The sequence below is a fragment of the Callithrix jacchus genome, chromosome 7 (genome assembly GCF_049354715.1).
Source record: "Callithrix jacchus isolate 240 chromosome 7, calJac240_pri, whole genome shotgun sequence".
Classification (NCBI taxonomy): domain Eukaryota; kingdom Metazoa; phylum Chordata; class Mammalia; order Primates; family Cebidae; genus Callithrix; species Callithrix jacchus.
Window position 1 is genome coordinate 105,819,270 of NC_133508.1, and position 26,069 is coordinate 105,845,338.

Sequence of the window (26,069 nt, forward strand, 5' to 3'; positions counted from 1 at the left end):
TCCTTTATAAATTACCCAGTCTTGGGCAATTCTTTATAACAATATGAAAACAGAATAACGCAATAACCACTTTAAAACATCTGGCTAGGTGCAGTTGCTCATCCCTGTAATCCCAACAGTTTGAGAGGCTGAGGCATGTAGATCACCTGATGTTGGGAGTTCGAGACCAGCCTGGCCAATATGGTGAAACCTCATCTCTACTAAAAATACAAAAATTAACCAATTGTGGTGACACATGCCTATAGTCCCAGCTACTTGGGAGGCTGAGGCAAGAGAATCACTGGGGAGGTGGAGGTTGCAGTAAGTCAAGAATGCACCACTGCACTCTATCCTGGGCTACAGAGGGAGATTCTGTCTCAAAAAAAAATCTTGCATTTTCTTTGATATTAATAAGCACTCAAAGCATGCAAATTTTTTCTTTTTCATTTTTTCCATATTGTGAGAGGTGGGGAGATATGGAGATAGATGGGGATAAAGTTGGTAAAATGTGAAGATAAAAGTGAAAGACAGTAACAGTCTTTCCCTAAAATGTTTTCCTTAGCTTTTGAAAACTGTTAACATTTATCCCACCCTACTCCTCAACTCTTCCGAGTTAGACGTGTCTATAAGAATGTTTGTGTTATGTTACTCCGTATTTCCCTTTGGTTGAGTATGGGAGTAAGTATGTTACTTTTAGATCAAATTATTTCTGAGACTATGAATGTGATCATGCCTCTCTTTATCTTTCTTCTCCTACCTGTCCATCATTCTCATGCTTGCTTTCCAATTCTTTTCCTTTATTTCTCTTAGCAATTTGGGATCAGATATGATTCTAAGTAAACTTTAGATCTTGCTCTTTTGTATTGGAATCAAGAAAATATAGGATTTTATTTTGAATAATATTGAAGGCAGTGTGGGTTACCTAAAATATCACTTTTATAATATTAAAGCTTTTGATATTATTTTCAATTATAACAGTTATTGATAATGATTACTGAATTATTGAAAATAATTATTTCCAATTACCTGACTAAAAAAACATTTGAATTTCACATTTTTTTTAACTCACAAAAATTTTTAAAATGGCTCTTCTAGATTAGGAGGCATGAATAGTTTTCAGTCACACAGGACTGGTGACTCCAGGATGAAGATCTGAATAGATTTAAATTATTTCTAATATGGTTATGAAATAGATTATGGTTTTGATTTGTCAAAACTGACATTACAAGATGAAACAATTAGCTAGAATTTTTTTTTAACAGAGGAAGGACAGCAATGGCTAATAATTAAAATGATAAGACACTGTTTGAGAGTACTTTTTAAATTGAGATACTCTAGTATCTTATCTCAATTTGAAAATGTGAAAAAGATGAGACATTTGCGATTTCTTTTTTTGTTGTTGGGCCAATATGTTTGTTACCTAGTGCTGCAGTAATAAAGTACCGCAAACGTAGTGGCTTAAAACAAGTTTTATCTTATAGTTCTGTAGGTCGAAGTCCAAAATGGAACCACAGGACACATTCTGGAGTGTTCTTCCTGGAAGCTCTAGGGAAAAATTTGTTTCCTTGCCTATTTCAGCTATTAGAAGCTCCCTACATTCCTTGGCTCATGGCCCCTTCCTTGCTCTTCAAACTCAGCAACATAACATCCGTACTTCTCTCAAATCTCTGCTTCTGTTGTCATCTTCTTTCTTTTTTCTTCTTCCTCTCTCTTTCCCTTATAAGAACACTTGTAATTACACTGAGATCACCTGGATAATCCAGGATAACCTCCCATAGCAAGACTCTTCGCATAATTATATTTACCCAATCTTATTTTCTTTTACTGTATAAGGTAACATATGCACTGGTTCTAAGGATTAGGATATGAACATCTTTGATGAGCCATTATTCAACCTACCATGGCAGTATCACAATTCTGAAATCTTTGAAGTAAAAGGGAAAAAATTTAATGAAAGCTTCTAGGAATCAAGGTCATAAAAGGCAATCAAATATTGAAAAATTGGCATGATGAGAACTGACAGATGAATACCAGCAATAAATAATATGTCACAATGCAGCAGCAAATGTTTCAGATATATAACAAGGATATCCATGCAAAGGTATTTTTTGCAGCTTAGCAACAGCATACAAAAAGAACAGAAAACAAGTAATAAAGTGAGAGATGGATGGGGTCAAAAAATACCTGTCAGAAAGGAGATGATTTAGAAAGTATATTGCCATTACTATGAGAATAACACAGTGGCACTTTTTTTATTCTCAATTTTCACTGGTGATCAGAGAGTTGACCTCAATAAGACAAAAAGAAGTCAGGGATTATTATAAGAATACAACATTGGGATTCATTTTTTAAGCAAAATTTTGCCATCTTCTGAAGTGAAAAGGTAAAATGTCAAATAGTCTGATATATATATAATAATTTTTATTTTGGAAATCATAATTTAGATCTATAAATCCTATTTAAGTGTACACTAGTTTGTTGTCTAAAAGTATGCACATATTAGAAAATAATAACTTTTCATTGGTAATAAATCTGAAGGATGAATTTCTTGCTTCTCTCTCCACCTTCCCCCACCTCCTCGTCACCTTGTATCAATCATTGTACTTCTCTTCATTCCCTCTGCTGGCTTTACTTCAGGTCTTCTTTTCCTACTTCCTTGACTTTTTTGTTAGTCTAACCTGTCTCTAGATTTTTATCTACCCCTCTCTAATCTACTTTATATTATGCTGTTATATTAATTAATTATGTCATTCCATGCTTAAAACCCTTTAATTTATTGCTGGAGAATAAACTTTACACCTTTTGGCCTGACACTGAGGCCCTTCTAAAATTAGTTGCCCTGATATGAATGAGTGACATAGCGCAGGGGAAAGAGGGTGAGGAGTTGGGAGACCTTGGCTGCTGCCCAGTTCTACTGCTTTCAGAATTGTGAACTTGGGCAAAACAATTAGCTTCTATGAGCCAGAGCTACTTCATCTTGAAATTGGAGAGTATCATAATGTCTGGATTAAAAGGTTGTTAGGGGAGTCATATTTTTAAAACAATGACTATGAAAACATTTTAAGCAGAGTACGAAATGTTATCATTATTCTTGTTTATGATCATTCTTCCCATCTTTTCCTCCATGGAATGTCTTTATGCACTGTGTATTCTGAAGTATTTAATATTCTTCACAAATAGCCCACATTTCCCCATTTACTTTTGTGTATTAGTTTCCTATTGCTGCTGTAACAGCAGTGTACATACATTTGGAGGCTTAAAACTATGCAAATTTATTTATCTTATAATTCTAGAGGTCAGAAGTTGAAAATAGGCCTCAGTAGGCTAAAAATCAAGATGTTGGCAGAGGTGTTTCTTCTGGACGTGCTGTGGGGAGTTTGTTCCGGCATCTTGAGGCTGCTCACATTCCAGCGATTGCGTCAGTTTGATCTCTGCCTTTGTTCTCCTATCTCTTTCTCTGACTCACACTCCTGTCCCCCTTCTAGAAGAACTATCGTAACCATGTTTAGGGCCCATTCAGATAATCCAGGATAATCTCCATATCTCAATGTCCTTAATTTAATCACTCTGCAAAGTCCCTTTTGCCCAGTAAGATAATGTAGGGGTTAAGATGTGGACACATTCAGAGACCATTGTTCTGCCCACCACATTTTGCGTAGTCTCTCTTTCCACCTTGAGTTTGCTACTCCCACAGCACAACTGCACATCCTGCTTAAGTGTCTTCTCTGCCGCAGACCTTTCCCAATTACTCCCAACTGGAAAAAATCTCTTTTCTTGGTAAACTCTTTATGGTAGGAGATATATTTTTAATGGGTGTCATGTTTCCTTCATCAATCTTCAACTGGATATTTTGAGTGTTGCTTGCTTGGCTACTTTCCACTCTCAGATCTGTGAAGAACGAAAGGGAAAAGCTACAAGGATAGATTCCCAAGAGATGACAGTTAGGTCAGAAGAGGAGCCAGCTTCCCGTGCTCTGCTCATTGTTAGGCTGGCAGTAATGAGTAGGAACGCTGCAGGGAAGTCGGGTGCTGAGGAGGGACCCAAGTGGAGGGTAAATGATGAATGAAATACTTTATTTTTCTAGAGCTGAAGAGAGAAATTCTCCCATTACTTTTTACAGTGCCATGAAAGAACAAAATAAAGGGTTTTAATGAGTTAGCTATAAACAGCTTCTTGGACTCTCTTAAGTGTTTTTGAGAAAAGAGAGTAAGAAAGAACAAGCCTAGCAGTTACCCGTTCTTCCATTAAGCTCTGCCTAGGGATTAGGATGTTCGGCTTCCATCATAAACTTGACTTACAGGAGCCCAAAGTGTTTTAGGGTAAGAGTGAGTCAACTAATCACAGGTCTTAAGCTTAGAAAAATAAAAAATACATACTTTTTTCATTGGACAGGAGTGTGGAAACATAGGTTGTTTCTCTTAGACATAAATAATGCAGAATACATTTTGTTTGTTTGTTTTTAGGTTCATACTTTTTTTTTCTAGTTAAATGCCAGTATCTTTTGGCATTAGAATTTAAGGCTAAAAGAATTGTGACTAAAATTATAGGTTAGCAATAGAAAGATGTTAACAGAATTGTTTCTTCTTTAAATCAATATTTTTCTAAAAAGATTTTATTCATAGTTCATAAGTCGGGTTTTTAAAAAAATGGAGAGAATTTTTAATTAAAAATAAACCAGATATCTTTCTCTACCTGATGATAATTATATAGATAATACAATTTTTTCTGACATTAAGTCTTTTAAAAAGTGATTATGGACAAAGACAGGTGTCTCAACGCTTAAAAATAAAACAAAAACAAAACCCCATCTAGTAGAGTCAGGCTATAAAGTAATCAGAATCTATCAGCAATGAAATGTAATTCCATGGTACTGCACTGGTATCTGTCAAACATTCTTACAATTAAGAGAAAATATCTCCCAGTGTTTCCATGGTGCTAGAGCATTCCAGTAGAACAGCCAACCCACACAAGGCTGAGGAGCTATAAAATATTAATTCGGTACAAGTATGCATCCGACAATCTTAACATTTATTACAGGTTATAGCAATTTTGCCCTAACAAGTGATTCAGTTAAAATGAACACTGCCAAATATTGCAGAACAGGGCACACCTTCCCAGTTTTTCAAAAGAAGAGTTTTTTTTTAAAGCTTAAGATATGAAGGACTATTTGCACACTAGGGAGCTTTTCACAATCACCATTTATATATCATTAGAAATAAAGAATGATGGGGATTGAACAACACCCATTAGAAGTGCCAACTATGGTAGTTAAATAAATGACTAATGCTAAAATAAGTCACTATAAAGACATTACGAGGGCCAGGTGATATGGCTCACACCTGTAATCCCAGCACTTTGGGAGGCCAAGGCGGGCAGATCACCTGAGGTCAGGAATTCCACACCACCTTGACCAACATGACAAAACCCCATTTCTACTACAAATACAAAAATTAGCAGGTTGTGGTGGTACATGTCAGTAATACCAGCTACTCAAGAGGCTGAGGCAGGAGACTTGCTTGAACCTGGGAAATGAGTATTTGTGTTTGTTCTCAAAAGGGGATTCCTTAAGAAGCTGGAAAGCCTTCTTGAAATGTTTGATAGTTCTTTGTTTACCCAAAGCTCTTTTTCAGGGAGTGGGGAAGTCACTATGGTTGAAGTCAGCACATTGGTTCTCAAGTGGGCTAAGGCCGCTAACTAAAGGTTGGCGTGAATGTTGGTGCTCTTCCAGGGATAAGAAGCAGATTATTTAAAGATTTCATTCCTAGAGCTCTGCTTTTATGTGGACTTCCTCTCATCTTGCAATTGTGAACTCTTGAAATTCTTTAATGAATACATTCTTAAAGTCATAGTCCCCATCACATTTTTTTTAAAGTGTGGATTTGTTTTATTATGTTTTTAAACTAAACATGAATGTTTCTCATTACTGGAACAATTCATATGCATGAAGAAAATTTATGAAATATAGATGGTCATAAAAATAGAAAATTAAACTATCTATAATTCCACTATATGGAGATAATAGTTTTATCTATAAAAAGACTTTCATAGATGAAGTTATGAAAAAATACTTAAATATATTAAAATTTTATATATAACTTTAATATATTTCTTTTCAATGACTATGCATATGTGTACATTCTTTCTATAAAAATAGAATAATTTCATGTGATCTGAATTCAGTCACTTAACAGTTTTACTTGTCAGTAATATTTTTTGCAATTTTATATTTTAAGGTTGCATAAATATAGCATTATATTGATGTGTCATAATTTATCTATTTTTCCATTGTCAGATACTGATTTTGAGCTACCCTACATCATCCTAAAAGATAAATCTTTGTAATGAACCATATTAATTCCTTTGGGATAAATTTTAAGATCTGGTATTTCTGGGATAAATGTGGTGCACATATTTTCAAGGCTTTGATAGGTATAGTCCAATTTTTCCATAAACTTAAATAATTTATTGCTCTACTCACTCTGTCTACCCTGAACAGGCTCAGTGCAGGTATTCTTTGCTTCCTCCATTATAAGACTTAAGGGGCCAAGGATGTCCCTGAATGCTTTAAGCCAGCCTCCTTTTCTGCAGTGATTGGTCCAGGCATGAGTATTTAACACAGACATAATCCAATTGGCAGGTGCCATTTTCCTGGATGTGATGATTAGTTAAGAATTGGTCACATGACCTAAATTTATCCAAGCAGAATGGATGCCAGGAGTGTACTGGTTGAGAAAAGTGGCATACTTTTTCCTAATGACATGCTAAGAAGCTGACTCATGGAATTACTGGAGCTAGCCATTTTGCCTCCATAGTGGTAGTCACCTTAAGCACAATGCAGATAGATAGAACAGATCTAAAGTATTAGAATTGGAGCTGGATCACTGATTAAATCATGCCTAAAAAAAATCTACCCCTGAATTTGAAACATTTTGAGAGTCCACTCATTCTTCCATGAAATTATTTTGAATGATTTTTCTGTTATTCACAACCACAATCATTTGAACTGATAAATCTCTGTACTCTTTTAAATAAAATAGTTTTGCTAATATACACACAAAAAGATAGTTTATTGCTGTTTCAGTTTATATTTATTTATGTGAAATAATGATTTTTAAATATATTGGCCATTGGTATTCCTTCTTTATGAATAACTTTGTATTTTACAAATATTTTTTAAAATTGTGTCTTCACATGTTGCTTCTTACAGAATAAAAAGAAAGAAACTTCTAGTAATACTCATTGGAACATTTTCCATGTTACTTGTTTTATAATTTTGAATATTATTTTAACATATTCAGAAATATGTAGATTTTTATTAAATTTATCACTTTGTCTTTCATAGACTCTACCTTGCCTCATATTCTTTTCCACTTTGAAGACAGAGACAGTAATTTATGTTTTCCTTTAGTTCTGCATATTTGTGCTTACCTTCATGTTTAAATTTTTCATTAATTTGAAAATTATTTTGGTGCATTGTGTATGGTGTATGATAAGGCTAAACTTTACTTTCTTCTAAATAGTGGCAGCAACTAAATATTTGAGGCAAATGATCTTCAAGTATAAAAATACCAATAAACCATTTGTTGTTTTGTTTTTCTTAAATTTCCTCCCTGGAAAGTAGGAAAAGTTTTTCTTTTCTTTTCTTTTTTTTTAATTCAAGGTGTGATTTTTAAAAATCCATTTTTTATAAGCAACTTTTATTCTGAATTATATTTTTGGCCCATGTGGGGGTGTTGGTGCTGTGACTAAGATTAGATGTTTCTATGGCTGCAGATTACTTTTTTTTTAAGAGACAGGAACTTGTCTTTATCTTTCAAGTCCTATACAAAAGACCTAGCACCTGGCTCACTGTGGCCTATAAATACATTTTACTGACACTTTGTAGTGGATATTCAAACAGGAAGTGGAGAACCAGGAACTAGAAAAAAATAGTCGTCCTAAATCTGCTGTTCAGAGATTAGCACCAACAAAAAGGACCATGACAGTTCTTTACTTTTTCTTTGAATTGCAATCTTTTATGTTTCAACCACATAGAGATGGGAAAAGAAGTTTTAGGCCTTATGGGGACTTTTCTGATGAAGTTTTTAGAGGACTTTGGTAGAGAGCTGCTTAATGAAGTGAAAAAGATTTAGGCCATCCCTGAAGGTCTGCATTGAAAACAAGAGCATCACAACAATTTAGAAGTCGGGGGCATTTTAACAGATTTATGTAAGGAATACAGGTCCCAGTATTGCAGGATGATCTCATTCTAAGTGGACTGATTGGGGTACTGATTCTGTTTTGGATTGGTAGGCTTGTGTGGTGAGTGGACTTCACTGTGTGTTCTTCAGGGTGTAAGAGTGTTTATGGAAATGACGGTTTAATTTAAATGTGATAGAATAAATAGAAAACAGAAATTGTCAAAAGAGGCCATGGAATGCTGGAAAGCTTTATACATATTTATAATGTCCTCTAATGCCTACATGGCATGAAGAAATAGAACTGAGAGGAGTGAGTGGACTCTACTATGCACTTTTCAGTGCGTAAGGGTCTTTATGGAAAAAATGATGATTTAATTTATATGTGACAGAATAAGTAGAAATTGTCAAAAGAAGCCATGGAATGCTGGAAAGCTTTTATACATATTTATAATGTCCTCTAATGCATACATGGCATGAAGAAATAGAAATAGGAGAAGTGAGTAGTGGTTACTCCAATTGATGTTTGCTCCTAAATATAATTTCCATCTATTCTACCTATTCACATATATTGCTTCTGCTTTAGTTTGGACCAGGGATTGACAACCCTTTTCTGAAATATAATAAACATTTTAGGCTTTGCAGGCCATATGATTTCTGTTGCAAACCACCTCTGCTATTATAGTGTGATTACAACCATAGATAATATGTAAAAAATGGTTGTGGCTGTGTTCTAATAATACTTTCTTTGCAAAAACAGGTGGTGGGCCTCGTTAGTCCTGTCAGCCATGACTTGCTATCTCTGGGCTGAGACCTGTGACATCTCTCGCCAGGGTTTTTGTAATGGATTTTTTTCCTGATGATGAGTTCACTTCATTTCAGTTCCATAATCATTTATTGTTTTAGGCATTCACAATGCAAACATCCTGTCCTTGATGAAGTCCAGAGGAAACAGATGTGAGAGCCCACATGAAAGGAACAAGGTAGGATTGCTCTCTTTGTTGCTGCTGGGTTGGCTTTCTAAAAGAGATTATCATTTGCCTTTTCTGCTAAAACTCATTTAGTTGTAACTTGTGCCATCATCATAACTTTTTAGTGAGGCATGTTTGTCTTTCATTGTCTGATGATCTTGCCTATAAACATTTTGCTAGACTCATCTTTTTCATTTTCTACTTCTACACCTTAAGTTCTAACCATAGCAAAACACAGTATTATCTACAGTAACAACTCACACCATCACCGTCTTTTACACTTTGTGCTTTTGCACATGCTGCCTTAGAATGACCTCCCTTCATTATCCCACATCCAACAAAAGGAAGAATTCTCCAACCAAGCTTTTGAGGATTGTAATGGAATACCTTGTTGGGTGGAGGAGAGGAAGTTATAGGAGTTCTTGCTCACTTGAAGGTATTCAAGCAGGGATTGGCTAAATACTTGGCAGATTTATCAATGTTGTTAAAGCCTTGCCCTTTAGCAGGCCCTGAAACCAACCCTGGCTGCTACAGGTGTTAGTTGCTAATGGCACACACCTGTGTTCTTTTTCTGAGGCTTTCCCTAAGCTGATGGGAGCCACCTTCCCTGGAGATGCCAGTAGCCCTCTCCCCTCTTTCTCCCTTTACCCTTCCTCCTAACTCCAGCTTGCAGCTAATGACTGCCTGATGTGGGAGTGTCGCAACCAGTAACCTTGCTGTTGGTAAGACCAACTCTGATATTCGAGACCCCAGCAGACCAGGCTATGGCTGAAATTCTCCTGAAACCACATCTATGACTAATTTCTTCCTCTGTCCTATCCTGCTTTCATACCCTTGCAGGTTTCTTCTGAGAACATTTCCTTAATCAATTACTTATAAAAGAATCTTAGAAGAGCAGTAAGATTAAATGACTTTTAAGATTTCGTATTCATCTACATGATTCTGAGTATGAAAAGAAGACATCACATGGTTGAGTTAAAAATATAAAATTTGAAATCAAACAGAATAGGTTTCAGTCCTATCTGTATTACTTACTGGGTTACTTAGGTAATTTTAGCAGTCTTTAGTTCTCAACATTCTCATCCATAAAATTGGAACAATTACAGTATCTACCTCAAAGAGTTGTGAGGATTAAAAGAAATACTGCCTATAAGTTTAGCAGCGTCTGGCCATAAAATATGTTCAATAACATTTTATACTTTTATGATCATCATCATCATTATATTTTTCCAAATAGAAAACACAAAGGTAATTTTTTATTGTTTTAATGCAATAAGAAAATTGCCCGGGGAAAGTACCCAGAACTGTGAAAAATGCATATGTTTGCATTTTATTGTGTTTGATGAACATATTGGATTTCCCCACTGAGGACAGTCTTGTCTATGTACTTTCAGCCAAGGTCATAGTATATGGTTATTAAATATTTATTTATAAATATAAACACTACTGGATTAAAAAGGGATTTAAATTCTTGAGTAGTCAGCAAACTATAAACAAAATATTAAGCTAAACATAATTGAATTTAAGAAGGGGAAAAAGTCCATGGTTTATGTAAAAAGCAGTAAATTCTAATATATCTAGTCTTGTTATGCTGTACCTATGTGACCCATGCATTATAGAATTTTCCATAGTCTAGAAATTGCATTCCCCTTCAATGCCCAAATAATAAGTCTGATTCTCAAATACACTTGAAATCAGAAGTCCCACCATTTTGCCAGGTTCCCAACTCTAATCATAACCTAGAATTCTTTAGGAACATGTTCACTTCACATATTCCACAAAGCAGTCTGGATGTAGTTTGCTATTTCACTCAGCTTTCTGGCTGTGGGCCTTTGTTCCACTGTTCTGCAAGTCACTTACTGGAGTCTTGGGAGTGGTTCTTCCTATGCCACTACTCTCTTCTAAACGACTTTGCTACAAGTGGGGACACAATTTCATCCCACAGCATAAAACCTGATGATTTATATTCCATTAAACAGGGTGGATTTGGAAGAGGTCAAGAGACTATTTCACTTTAAGGCAAGTTGCCTTTCTTTCTTGCTGTCAGTCTGAGGCTGGGTGACAGGAAGAAGTGAGATAAGTTTAAAAGAGACTTGCCTTGTTCTATATTAAAGAAAATAAGTTTCTGACTTACTGGGGATGGAGCAGTATTCCAAAATTAAGGGGAAGTTTCAGTTTTTGTTGTCATAAAATAAGAAATTCAGCAAACAATCCACATTCTTCAACTAAATTATTCCTGAAGGGCATTTGCTATTTAAAGCTTTAAGTGTCAAATATAGTTTCCTGGGAGTTTTTCTTCATTTTTTTAGTAATGGATTGTCACCTTGTCATTTGTCTCTCAGACCACTCTTCTTTAGGAGTTTGTGAAACCAGAGAAAGTATCGCTTAAATTGTTTGTCCTTGTGTATCTTGTTTTCAAAAGCAGGACTCCAGGGACAGTTGGGAGATAAAGGAATTAAAAAAACCTATATATCTTATGTTCTATTAAATCACTGGGTCATTTGTTTTTGGCAACAATAACACCATCTGGTCTGTTAAAAATGGATTTAATAAATACACTATGTGACATCAACTGCCTAGACAGATTTTCTCAAGGGACTAAGGCCCAGACTTTGAGAATCTTTGCAGGATTCATTAGTATACATTTGATGGAGGAATGCCCTCTGAATTCTAGAGGTCCATAGGAGACTTGCGTATTATGGAGCTGAGGGGTTGTCCTCAGAGAATTACAGTCTGATCCTGTTCCTCAATGTTTACTCCCCTCTAGGGTCACTTGTCAGACTCCTCTGCTTTTGAAGAGTGTGAGTAATTTTTTTTTTTTGAGACAGGGTCTTGCTTTGTTGCCCAGGCTAAAGTGGAGTGGTGCAATAATGGCTCACTGCAGCCTTGACCTCCCAGGGCTCAAGTGATTCTCTTACCTCAGCCTCTTTAGCAGCTGAAGTCACATGTGCATGCCACCACACCTGGCTCATTTATTTTTATTTTTTTGTAGAGACAGGGTCTCTGTATGTTGCCCAGGCTGAGTCATTTTGATTAAACATACAGGTCTCTGTTTCAGAGAGTCCTGTGCATTTTTTTTGTTAGGAGAACTACCATCCAGAAGATTGTTGATTCTATCATTTATCCAAAAAAATGACACTCGGACAGGTCCAAACACAGAAGTCCTTGCATTAACAGTGGGGTTGTGACTTGTATCACAATAAAAATAGCATTGAGTATACCTGCTGCAGATAATTGCTAGCAAAAGTTTGTTCTTTATAATCCTATTTTCATTTCATCAATTTGTCTGTGAATTTCACCAACAGCATTTTATCCTTTCTGCTTCCTAAAGGACTAGATTTTAGGCTAATCTGAAGATCCTTTAGGGAAAGGGTCAAGATTTTTGCTAATACAGAGCTGTTTCAGCCTGTTAGCCAAGATTAATCAACCCTTCACAGGAAATTTTTTCTTATTAAAGAGGAACTATCACCTGTTTTGGACACTTACTTTGCAAAAAACTTTCCTTTTTGCAGGAGAAAAGTCCGGTGTGATCCCACGATTTCATTTTACCTGCTTTCTTTCTTTCCATGTGCTCATTTTTAACTCAACTTTCAATATGCTTCCCACAGTCATTTCTTCATTTACGCCTCTTCTAATTTCTCCAGAGGGTTAGTTGATTCCTCATAAGTTCCACATGTTTCTATATGAGGAACCAATCTCTATTATAATGCTTAACATAATGCATTGCAATTATGTTTTTATGTGTTTTTTAAAAATAAATGTGAAACTAAATATTGATGAATTTTTTTCCACATTTCTATGCATTTAGCATGATAGTACATATTTCCTGAATGTTTCTTACATGAAAAAATTCCTTTGGTGCAAAATACTCTGGCAGATTATTTGCTTCCTAACACAGAAGTTTCTTCTATAAGCTTCTATCCTTTTATATTGTGTTTCCATGCCCAAGTGTGATTACTTTTAATTTTGTTTCAGTGTGGTTTGAATTTTTTCTATGTGCATTGTCATTTTCTTATCCAAATATAATTAACTGGCAGCACAGTTAACACTAATAACAAAATGAGTAATTAGTGTGATGTTTTCTAATGATACTCAGTTTAACTGCCACCCTGCCTTTATTTTTGTTACTAATGGACTTTGTACTTATCATGAGTCTCTACTATAAACTCTATCAAGAGAAGGATAATGGAAGAGCAGGCATATACTCCTATCCTTTTTACCCAGAGGGAAGGACTACACCAAGGTTGCACATAGTCTTTTGAAGTTCTGTACTGTATTATATTCTCATCAATATTGTAGATATAAAGTCTGATCTCTTCAAGATATAATGCAGCAATGGTTTTATGTAGCAATTACGTCTCTCGTTAAATTCTGTAAACAACATTTCAGTTGTCCAATGTTTAAAAGAATTTAGGTCTATGCAAATAATCTCAGATACTTTTTACCTCTTATTTTTTTCTCTGCTGTTTCACATATAGATCTAATACAAAATAATGTAATTTTTTTAAAAAAAGGATTAATGAAATTTAGGGCAAATCTATTGTTAAACTGTGCTCTTTATATTTTTATATGAAATGGATGCTATTTCCTTAAGACCCAAATTTTATTTTTATTTTGGTCTAAGTTGTAATAGGACTTTCCTCCACATGATTCCTTTTGTTAGGTTTTATATTCCATATCTTAGCATTTTTATAGCATATATTATGATCATTATTGTTTAAATTTTGTTGATGATTACATATATATATATATATTTCACAGCTATACTAAACTTCCTTTGAGAAGAGGGATATAGCTTACATTGTTCATAAAATACAAAAATATTTTATTATATTCTAAGCAGTGCTTATTATAATGCCTGCCCAAAGCAGATGTTCAATAAATACTTACTGATTAATTTATTAACTTTACCTTCCAAGTGGTGTTTCAAGTCATAAATGCTATTTTAAATTTATACTTTTATTTCTTTTTAATAAATACAATTTAGGATTAATTTTTTTCTGTGAGGCCACATAATGTTATGGTTAAGAGCACAGTCTCTAGAGTCAGGCTACTTGGGTTCAAATCCTAACCCTACTATTTTTTTAACAAATTATTTACCTCTCAGTTCCTTAGTTTTCTCATCTAGATAGAACTTACCCATGGAATTGTGAGAATTAAATGAGTTAAAATGTATGCAATATACCTACAAACAGAGTTTGAGATATCTATATGTATACACACATGTGTATATTTGCACACATGTGTGTACACACATACATGTATATGTGTACACACATATGTACACATATATGTATATACACACATATGTACACGTATATGTATATGTACACGTATATGTATATATACACACATATGTACACATATATATGTATATATGTAAAGGATTCTGCAGCTTCATGGGATTCTGGAACAATAGGGTTGAAAGGCATTTTTGAAGCCAGAATGGAAAGAAGAACATGGACAGAAGGCCTGATTTGAGCTCAGTTGTGAGAATTGAAGTTACTTCATTTATAAAGCAAACATACTTGTAACTTTACTACTAACTTCATTGGTGTTTTAAGAGTTAAGATGTAAAATAATATTCAAGATTGCATTGTAAACAGTGAAGCGCTTTTGGTATGTTTGCTATCACGTTACCTCAAAATGGGGAATTGAAGTCTACTCTATGGGCTTTGGCAAGTCACATTCTTTCTGTGCCTGTCTCATGTCTGTAAAATGTGGATAATAATAGAACTCAGTTCAGAGAACAGCTGCAGAGATTAAATGAGTTAACACCTGTGGAGAAAAGTGTAGATAATATGGGGTAATAAGGGTTAGCTATTTATTATTTTTTATGCTTATCCAATAAACACTTGTGATTTAGTAATAGTCTGAGCATGTTTATAATGATTCCTGGGGGTATTGTTAAAAATATTGACCTCTTTGCTAAAGTTTTTGATTGGTGTTTTTAGGGTAGGTCTAAGAGAGTGAATAAGAAAAATGTCTGTTGAATAATCTCTCAGCTCAGTTTTCCTATATTAACATACATCTGGCTTTAAGCTTCCTTATATCTGCACTGAGATCTGTTATGGGTTATGTTAGTTTTCTTGTGTTATATATGCTTTTCCAAATTGCTACATAAACAAAAACAAACAAAGGACATTCTCCATATAGACAAAAACATATAAATACAGGCTTAGCATATATCACACTTGGAGTTCGTTTTCTTTTCCCCTAGGGGATTATCTTTTAGTTTTGCTTATTCCCATTTGCTTCAGTAAGGAAGAACCATGTAGTAGAGAAGCACTTAAGGCAATCGTACTTTTTAGTTCAAGGTGGTTTCCTATTCTATGCTCAAATATATCTTCACAAAGACTAGTCTCGCTTGAACAGTCTCAACTCTAAACCAGCAATTTTCTAGGCACTAGAAGCTACCAGTTATGAGAGATTTCTTCATGAGCAGCAGGAGAGACTGCTTTTTAGTTTTAATAAGAAGAGTAAGACTAATTCTCCCCCTTGGAATTGTCTAATTTAAGGCTGTGTTTTATTTGCCCTCTCGACATTGAATCATTTTTATTCTTAACACTTGAGGAATTTGGTAGAATTTGTGATTAGCTTACAAGTCATGGAAACATGAATATAGAAGTTATTTCTGCTTTGAAAATTACCTTGGTAAAATTATTCTCAGGGGGTTTAGAAATCCAGTGTTCTCTGATTCATCTCTGTATTCTTGCCATATAGTGAGTGGCTGGTACCTGTTAAATTTCCAATAAATATTAGATAAAGAATAATAATGGCTTATATTTTGCCAGACATTATGTTAAGCATTTTATTTGCATTATCTCATTTAATCTTCACCCAATAATGTCAATACTGTTATTATCCTTATTTTGCCTAGGAAGAAACTGAGATATGGAAAGCCTGGGTAACGTGTTCAACTTCTGAGAGCTAGTGAGTGACAGAGACTCTGGATCTTTTGTTATTCCAGAGATTAGCTTTAAAAAACTGCCTTCATTAACCTATAAAGGAGCGATGCATGAATAAATGTTACCAAGCCAAGCTTTGATTTCTTGGTGATATTGTTCCAGATTAACCCCATTTGGCTCTGATGAGTCTATAATTGGAATCAATCTGCTCTAATTATTGCTTCTGTCTATATACTTTGGATATCATCTGTCCTCCACTGAATTATAAAGGATTCTTATGCAAGGACAATGACTCATTATTTTATTTCCTCACTATCCCTAATGTAGTAGACTCACTCTAGGTTTTTGCTAAAAAATATTGACTACATAGTCAAATGACTAGTACATAATAAAAATAAGCAGCAGATAAACAACAGGTAACTGGCCTTAGTGCTCTCTATTTTAAAAGTTACAGGTATGACTAATCATTTTTTAACTTCTTTGGTAAAAGCTGAGGCAACTTAAAATTATTTCTTTAACTACCTTAAGAGCACTGTTATAAATCCTTTATCTTACAAGAAGGATTTGTACAAGATAGTAAATGTCTATACTTCTGATGTGAGCGACAGTTCTGTTTGTTTGCTTTCCATTTATTGATAGACAAAGGCGCAGAAATTCAGAGTCTTTGATAGTGTTTAAATTTATATCTATTTTGGTATTACAGGATCCATAGCTTTATTAGTCCCGAATTTGTATCTGCTGGATTATTTAATGTTGACATAATTTTTAGTGTTGCTTAACATAAAGAGTCAATGTTTTAACATATGAAGATCTGGGTCTAGGTTTCGCTTAATATTCACTGGTTGTGTGACCATGAGTAATCACATGTCGTTCTATTTTTACATCTGTAATATGTGCCTAAGAAAAGCAGGCTCAGTGGCCAGTGTGAAAATTAAATGGGAAAGTGCACTGTAAATGATATGGAACTAAGCAAAGACAGATTATCACTAGATCAAAAGACACACCAGCTACTTCAGGGCTTCCGACGGTTAATTTTATGTGTCAGTTTGACTGGGCTACAGGATGCTGAGAAAGTTAGTAAAACATTATGTGTGGGTGCATTTGTGAGGGTGTTTCTGGATGAGATTAGCATTTGAATCAGTAAACTGAGTAAGGAAAGTGTACTTTCAGTAGGGTGGATGGACATCATCCAATTTTTTGAGGGCCTAAATAGAACCAACATGGAGGAATGAAGATTTTGCTCCCTCTGTTTGAGCTAAGGGCAACCATCTTCTCCTGCCCTTGGGCAGCTGTGTTCCTGGTTCTTGGGCCTTCAGACTCCAGCAGCAACTGACATGACTGCCTGCCCTGGCTTGGTCTGAAACTACACCAAAGCTTTACTGAGCCTCCATCTTGCAAATGGCAGATCACATAGGACTTCTCAACCTTCATAATCATGAGAGATGACCCAATTCCTTGTAACAAATGTCTTTGTATATATCTACATATCTCCTTTTGGTAATGTTTCTTTGGAGAACTATAATTAATACAGGCCTCTTTGGTTCTACATGTTTTACTGATTCCCTAAAATGGTCCCAAGTCTGTTTATGGGGTTAGAACATAGACTTGGTAGTGGCACTGCCCTGAAGTTGTCACATACTAGTGAGAGACACCTGGATAAGTTACTGGTCATTCATATCCATGAGCCTTTCCTCTTAGGTTTCCTTTACCTGTAAAGCTGCTTCTATCTTGGTCAAGTTGCACATTAAACTTGATTTCCATTAAGCTACCATGGCTTGTCCTCTGTCTCCAGGCAGAGTTTTCCTCTCCTTCCTCTGATTCACCACTGTACACTCTTGTCTCATTGCTCTGCTCTTAAGGACTACCCTTCTGTTCAACTATGTTTCATGCCTTTCCTTCAACCTGAGATGTTCTCTCTTTTCCTTGGACTTTCACACATGCTGCTCTTCTGACTAGGACACTGTTCTCTGTCTCTTACATATCATCTCCTCATTCTTTAATCTTTTAGTTATATGTTTCTTCCTTGGAAAAAACCTGCCTTAATTCTGTTGTAACACTTGAACACAGCTACTTGCTTAATTTTCTAATTTTCTCCGATAGACTATTAGGTCCATAAAGGCAAGGAAACTTTTTTATTGTTTACTCCCATATCCCCAGTACAAGTAAAAGTGTTTGGCACATTATCATCAGTTAAATATTTGTTAAAGGAATTAATGTATTACACTTAATATAGAGTATTTTGGAAAAATTGTTCTGACATAAAATATGCTTTATGTTTATGGAACTATAACAAAGTAATAAGAGTGTCTATTTTCTATCTATCTATCTGTCTATCATATATCTATCCATCATCATTATCTATCTAGCTACTTCCCCTACCAGAAGCAAAAGGGTTATGTCTTTCCAGCCAAATGGAATTCTTCTTTTATCCAAGAATGGGAAATAGACAGTGAGAGACCAGAGTAACTCTTAAAACATGCTCCGTATAACATATAGGAAAGGCCCAGGGATTAGAATAGTATACTAATATTACATACTAAAGAAAATGTGTTTTTGAATGGACCAGTCAGGTGAATTAAAAAAATTAAGATTATGATTCACAATCAATGTTAATTTTGTACTGAGATAGCTGCAAAAACAATTTAAAAAAGCTGCTGTCTGTTTCTCAAAGAAGCGGTGACAGGAGATTGGCTGAGGAGTAATCATTAGTTGGCTGATGGCCATCTCTAGCCATTAAAAATGATTTGAGAATAATGTTAACGCAAAACAGCAAGACAGCAGCACAGAACAGGTTAAGGCAAACTTGTAGACTCACCAAGAACATGGTTTCTTTGCAGTATGCTCTGCTGAAATGGATACTGTAGAATTATGTTTCTTGGAAGATTTGAAAACTTCACAAAAATTATATTAAGAAGAAAAATATACAGCAGAGGTATGCTAGGATGTGAAAATCATGTCTCTGAGTAGTTATATAAACACTGATGATAGGCATTCTATTCCCATGGGTCCACCAAATAGCAAACCCAAGATTATTGTGTTTGCTTATCTACTGCCTGCTCCTAAAACCCTGATGCTATAAAGAACTGATGTAGGCCACATCCTAATCTCACCAGCATTCTTAATGCAGGATTATTGGGGAAAATTTAAGAGCTACAAAATAAAATACAGTATATTTTATGTATTTATATAATAAAAAAATTGAATTTGGAGGTGACAAATAAATAGTAAATGTTTCATGATATCCCTGTTCTCATTGTCTATCAAATTAACCATTGTGATTGGCGGGGAAAAAACAAACACCAAAAACCTAAGGGGGAGAAGAATACTAATCTCACAGCCAGAGATCAGTGTCCTTAAGCCTGGATTACCCTGTGAGCCTGGGTCATTTACCACTTACATGGGTGTCTTTATTGTTTATTCTTTAACATTTTTCCCCCAATTATAATGGATTTTCCATTTTGCTTTCCCTTTATTTCATTCCTTTTTTTGTGATGCAACATCTTGGCCCATATCCAAACCTTTATTTTTTCTATATTCATAGAAAGAAATTCACTTTCAGATGCCAAAGGCAAGATAGCAAATGAGGAATTAAAGTGATCATGAATATTTGTATTCCACTCTTCTTCCTGGATCCACTACATTCCTTGTCCCCTTGCGCCTAGATAGTTCTGGCCAGTGGAATACAAGCAGAATGATGAATGCCCTCTCCCAGTTGGTCACCAAAATCTGTTAAAGTTCCTTCAGCATTATTTTCATTTTTCTGATATAGTGGCTGGCTCCCCTATATTCCCCATGGAAGAGCTGTGCTGTCTGATAAAAATAAAAAGTGAACACATAAATAATTTAAAATATTCCAGTGTTTTTAATAAAAACACTGAAAAGGGCTGGGCACAGTGGCTCATGCCTGTAATTCCAGCATGTGGATCACCTGAGGTCAGGAGTTTGAGACCAGCCTGGCCCACATGGTGAAACACTGTCTCTATGAAAAATACAAAAGATTAGCTGCAAGTAGTGGCATGTGCTTGTAATCCCAGCTACTTGGGAGGCTAAGGCAGGAGAACGGGGAGGTGGAGGTTGCAGTGAGCCGAGATTGCACCATTGCTCTCCAACCTGGAAGATAGAACGAGACTGTCTCAACAATAAATAAGTAAATAAAATAAAGTAAATAAATAAATAGAAACAGTGAAAGCAAGCAGATTAATTTCAATAATACACTTATTTAACACAATATATAATTATTTCAAAATATAACCAATATAAAAATTATTTAAAAGATAGCTCATATTCTCATTTTTAATACCAAGTCTTCAAAATTTAATGTTTATCTTATAAGCACATTTCTTTTTTTTAAAATATATTTTTTATTGTACTTCATGTTCTGGAGTACATGTGTAGATCATGCAGGATTGTTGCATAGGTACATACATGGCAATGTGGTTTGCTGCCTCCATCTTCCCGTCACCTATATCTGGCATTTCTCTCCATGTTATCCCTCTCTAACCTCCCTACCCCCCACTGTCCCTCCCCTTGTCCCCCACAACAGATCCCGGTGTGTGATGCTCCTCTCTTTGGGTCCCTGTGCTCTCATTGTTCAACGTCCACCTATAAGTGAGAACATGGGGTGTTTGATTTTCTGTTCTTGTGTCAGTTTGCTGAGAATTATTCTTTCCAGATTCATCGATGTCCCTACAAAAGTCACAAACTCATCATTTTTTGTGGCTGCATAGTATTCCACAGTGTATGTGTGCCACATTTTCTTTCTTCAATCTATCATCAATGGACATTTGGGTTGGTTCCAGGTCTTTGCTATTGTAAATAGTGCTGCAGTGAACATACTTATGCATGTGTCTTTATAATAGAACAATTTATAATCCTTTGGATATATACTCAGTAATGGGATTACTGGGTCAAATGGAATTTCTATTTCTAGGTCCTTGAGGAATCGTCACACTGTCTTCCACAATGGTTGAACTAATTTACACTCCCACTAACCGTGTAAAAGTGTTCCTATTTCTCCATATCATCTCCAGCATCTGTTGTCTCCAGATTTTTTAATGATCGCCATTTTAACTGGCATGAGATGGTATCTCAATGTGGTTTTGATTTGTGTTTCTCTAATGATCAGTGATGATGAGCATTTGTTCATATATTTGTGGGCCTCATATATGTCTTCTTTTGAAAAGGGTCTGTTCATGTCCTTCACCCACTTTTGAATAAGTTTGTTTGATTTTTTCTTGTAAATCTGTTTTAGTTCTTTGTAGATTCTGGATATTAATTAACCCTTTCTCAGATAGGTAGATTGCAAAAATATTTTCCCATTCTGTTGGTTGCCGGCTCACTCTGATGATTGTTTCTTTTGCTGTACAGAAGCTCTGGAGTTTAATTAGATCCCATTTGTCTATTTTGATAAGCACATTTCAATCCAGACTACATCTACATTTTAAGTGCTAAATGGTCACATGTAGATAATGACTATTCTACCAGATGGTACATTTTTGAAGGATGGAGTAAACAGAATGGCACAGTTTATTAGATGGAAAACTCTGGATCACTGGATAACTCTGGAGAAACATCCCACATCATTGATTTACAATGAATTGTAATGTAAGAAATAAACTTTTGTCGAGTCTGAGATTTGTCAATTAAGATTTTTGGATTTGTGATTATCAGCTAGTGTCCTGTGCAAGTTTAAATGATTGTGCAGCAAATATTCATTACATTACCTCTGCCTTCCCTTAACCTCCATAACCCCAACTTTCTTACCTCACTGATATTGAGCCTGGCTAGGTGATTTGCTTTGGCCAATGGAATGTTGACAGAAAAGACACTGTGCTGATGCTAAGCATAGGCCTGAAGAGTAGTTCATGATTCTGATTAACTTTTTGAGCTTTTATCTTCTCCTTCAAAAAGATATGACTCAAAAAAGAAAAAATAAACAAAATAAAAAATAAAATTAAGAAAAGGAAAAAAAATACAAATCAGATGACCTACTGGTCCCATGAAAATGGGAAATAACTTGAATATTACTGAAATGAACCTATGGCCTGGGGTTCAGTTCAGCTGTCTAGTCTAGATCTGTTGGACATCAACATCAGTTCACCTGCTGATGTATGAGCAAGTAATAAATGCTTGGCAACTGTGTTTTTTAGGTGAATTGGTATGCAATGTTACAGTAATAATAGCTGACTGATAGAACTACCACAAAAGAGTTTTATTCCCCATGGAAGAACCATCTACTCCACTGCCAACCCACAATCCTCTCTTCCTGTTTGTACTTTTCTATAGTATGTCTCCTCTTAACATCCTTCTTTCCTTTACACAGTCCTCTAATTCATGTTCCCCCATGTTATCAGCCAGTACTGATGAGCTTTTTGTTTTACAATTATTTATATGTATACTTCAGAGTTTAGCTAACTTTGTCTTACAACTTAACATCTACATATATAATCATCTATTCAGTCATTTAATACTTATTTTTTGCATTTTATTTATTTATTTTTATTATTCTTTACTCAATATATTCTGTTGTAAGGATATATTGTACAAGGATGCAATAGCGAATAAGAAAGACTATTCTCATGGTACTTATATTTTTTGTGAGGAATATACAATATACAAATAAAAAATACAAAGAGTGTACTCTTACCATAAAGAAGAATAAAGAAGACTAAGTGATTGGAGACCAGGGTTGTTGCTATAGAAATGATTTAATAAACCTCTTATTTTATACATCATATAACTATAAACCTCTCTAGAATCTTTGCCTATTGCTAGAAGCTTATATTCTTATACTTCTCTATGGCTTTCAATTGTTTCCACTGAATTAGTTGATTTTAAGTAATATTTTCATCATTCTATTCATCTTGCATTTTTCTATCTTGCATTAGCTGAGTTAATTAAATTAGTACCACACAAACTATTCACACAAAGGCATTTGTGTGCATATAAGACTTTACTGAAGGTGTTAAGTATATAGAAGTATTTTCATTATGGCAACACAATTTAAAACTCATTGTTAGTTCTTCCCTGTCCTAAAAGTCTCAAAGTGAGGCCCCTCCCCCACCGCCTTGATGTTTATTTGCATTTTCTCTCTTTATTCTTTTGTTCTACTTTCTGAATTCTCATTTTTTTCCTTCAGCAGAGCAACTGAGCTAGCTTCCTTTTTACGTGGCTCCTCCAGTCCAGCCCCCAGAGTCTCATGTTTTTCTTCACTAAATAGCTTACAAATTATTTTTCTACACATGGCAACATTCAGGCTTAGCAGTATTATGTTACATGCTTAAGGTCACATAGCTACAATGTAATGGAGCTGAGATTTCAATCTAGACTATCTTACTTTAAAAAAATTAATGTTTTTGAAATGAAAACAAATTTCATAGTCACTTTAATTAGCAAACACATAGGTTTTTCCTTTTAATAAATAAGCTATTTGCTGCCTAGAAACTGCCTAATGGAAAATAACTTAATCTAATTAGTTCCATAAAAACTCAGCCATTCCATGAGATAAGAATCTACACACAGATACACAGTATAGGTTTTAATTCTAAGCGTGGTCTTGTCTGTGGCTATCTTTTGTTCATTGATAGTTTCCAATGGATTGTCACTTTTGTCACACATTGCCTATTTGTTAGGCAATGGCCTCTGTAACATATCTATTGCTTTCCATTGTCTTTCCACAGTCATTGACGCTGAACTGATTCTTCATCATACTCTTGTGACACTTCCAGTCACCCTGCTCTTTTTGTCACTTTCATGAGAAGAAAAGTAAATCTCACATGCTTTTGCCCAATCCATACTAATATGTGTGACACTTGGAGATTGTTTCAGGACGGGTCTACTTACACATCTTCTTTAGGCATTGCTTCTTCAATGACCTGTGTTTTCCTTTCTCACCTTCAATTCCCAGGCTGATTTACATGCAAAGTTATGCTCTCTAACCCAAACATAGTCCTTAGCACTGCTTTCAAGCTTTCAATGCTTTTACTTGTCTTTGTTCATGCCTTTTCCTATTGACTCATTGATCCATGTATGCGTCTCTCTCCTTACTTCTCTTGTTCCCAGTCTTAATAGATAGCATATTCTTCTTTTGAACAAAAATTGAAGATATCAGTCAAAAACTTCCTCAACTTCTCCTTTTCTCTATTATTTCCCCAGAAATGTCATAGAACTATATGCATTGACAAGGAAGAGTAAGACATGGTTCCTGAATTTATGGAATTCAAAACATATGCTCAAGAACAAAATCAGTACATGCTAAAGTGTGTAATGATAACAAAAATTTGTATAGCGTTTATAGAAACCTTAACTATGTTATTTTCTTTAATACGTACAACCACTTGGAAGATGAGTATAATTATTACCCTCATTACACAGATAAGTTAACTGAGGCTTAGAGATAAAACGTAATTTGACAAAGATACCTAAGTGAAAAAACAGCAGAATCAGGGCTTGCAGTCATGTCTGACTTGTAAAAAAATAACAGACTCTCCTGTGAATCTATGTGTGATATTTTGCTAACATTTTGTTGACTCTGTTCTCTGCCTCCTGTCTTGGATGACTGTAAGCCCAGGCAAGCAATCCTAGCAGCAGGCTATAGATATAGCCCTGAACCTTATTCAAAGCATCAGTAACATGTATGTCTGTCTTTTCTCCACTCTGGATTTCTCATTTCTAGGGATCCTTTTCAAGCAGCAAAGTAGAAATAGACTAGATGAGACAACATGGATATTTAATATATGAATTATTATTAACCCTACTTCTGACTAGTAGCAGGAGAAACAAAATGTCAGCAGAAGCTGGAAGCTTCTTCAAACACACAAGCTAAAATTAATCTTTTTTTCGTACATAAGTCATTTCTTTTAATGGCCTTTTTTTTGGTCAGGGATATAAACTCACAAATCTTCCCATGGTTGGTACCTACTTGGTCCGATGAGGTTGTCTCACTTTTTATTTGTTTTAATTGCATGCATTTAAAAAAATTCTATTCCTGTTATCATTAGATGAGCTTCCCCTTTCAGAGACATCTGAAAAAGGAATATGTCCAGTGCAGCTTTGATCACTATGTTTATATCTATCTAGTAAGAAATCCATTCTGTGCACAGCTACCCTCACTCCCATGGATTTAAAAAAATGCAACCCACTAAAAAGTACAGCCTGTTTCTCTCCTTATTTGACTCTATCTTCCCTGAAGTTTCTAAACAGAATGTCTCCTTCTGAATTTACTACATTACTCCTTCTAATTCTACCAGCTATCTTGATGCCTTCCCTTCATCTTCTCCCATAGATTATCCCTCTGATCAATACTTCTCACTTAGCATTCTAATTTGAGCATAGTCTTAGAGCACATAAACCATCCACTAATTGAAAGTTATACCCTTATGAGAGCTACACTTCTTTTAGACCTGACAGCTTAGTATTTCGTGTTAAGATTTTTTTTTTTCACTTAGTAATAGAGGCTGGAGTGTTTTTCATCAACTTTCCAAGCACTTACCTTTCAACTAGGGACTTTCTTATGTAAAGGGACAAGGACTATCTACTTCAGTATGCTATTCAAACATGGCATAATTCCCATCAGCCACCTCTGTGCCAATTTTAAACAGTGCCCTTTGTTTTATTTACTGCTGATATAGAGTAAACCGCCAAAGATGGTTTCAAAGGGGTGTCTACTGGGTGCAAAAACAATAGAGATGTTACATATTGTCTCAAATGTATTTCTCTGAGCTCATCAGTGTTGTCTTTGAAAAAAGTAATATGACTCCCTGAATCACTATAAACATAATTATGAATTTAGAAAATATTATGATAAGCTCGCTGGGATTGTAGTTGTCACTGTTAAAAGGATTTAGAAAGATGTTACTCAAATACTTAATCTCTCTCTCTCTCTCTCTCTCTCTCTCTCTCTCTCTCTCTTTGCTGTCTGTGTGTGAACAGTCTTCCTTCATTTTTTTGGAGGGTTCAAGTCACCTGTGAAGTCCAGAATCAAAAATAATTTTCAAAAGTGGAAAATATTCAGTTTGTTGTCATGACCTTTATTT

The 26,069-nt window shown here is 35.1% G+C and overlaps 1 protein-coding gene across 24 annotated transcripts in view; it reads left to right on the forward strand.

Moving 5' to 3' along the window:
- LOC118142978 (proto-oncogene c-Rel-like) overlaps window positions 1-26,069 on the forward strand; it is a 365,180-nt gene that overhangs the window by 131,877 nt on the left and 207,234 nt on the right. For 14 of the 24 annotated variants that reach the window (XR_013520512.1, XR_013520511.1, XR_013520516.1 and 11 more), the window contains one exon: window positions 9,063-9,139. Coding sequence is in view for 9 of the 24 variants with exons in the window: in XM_078333033.1 (XP_078189159.1) it covers window positions 9,063-9,139 (77 nt within the window). In the remaining 15 variants the exon portion in view is untranslated. Of the gene's footprint in view, window positions 1-9,062; window positions 9,140-16,007; window positions 19,617-26,069 lie in introns of those variants that run through there. The other 10 variants (XR_013520520.1, XR_013520518.1, XM_078333028.1 and 7 more) reach the window with 1 other exon arrangement.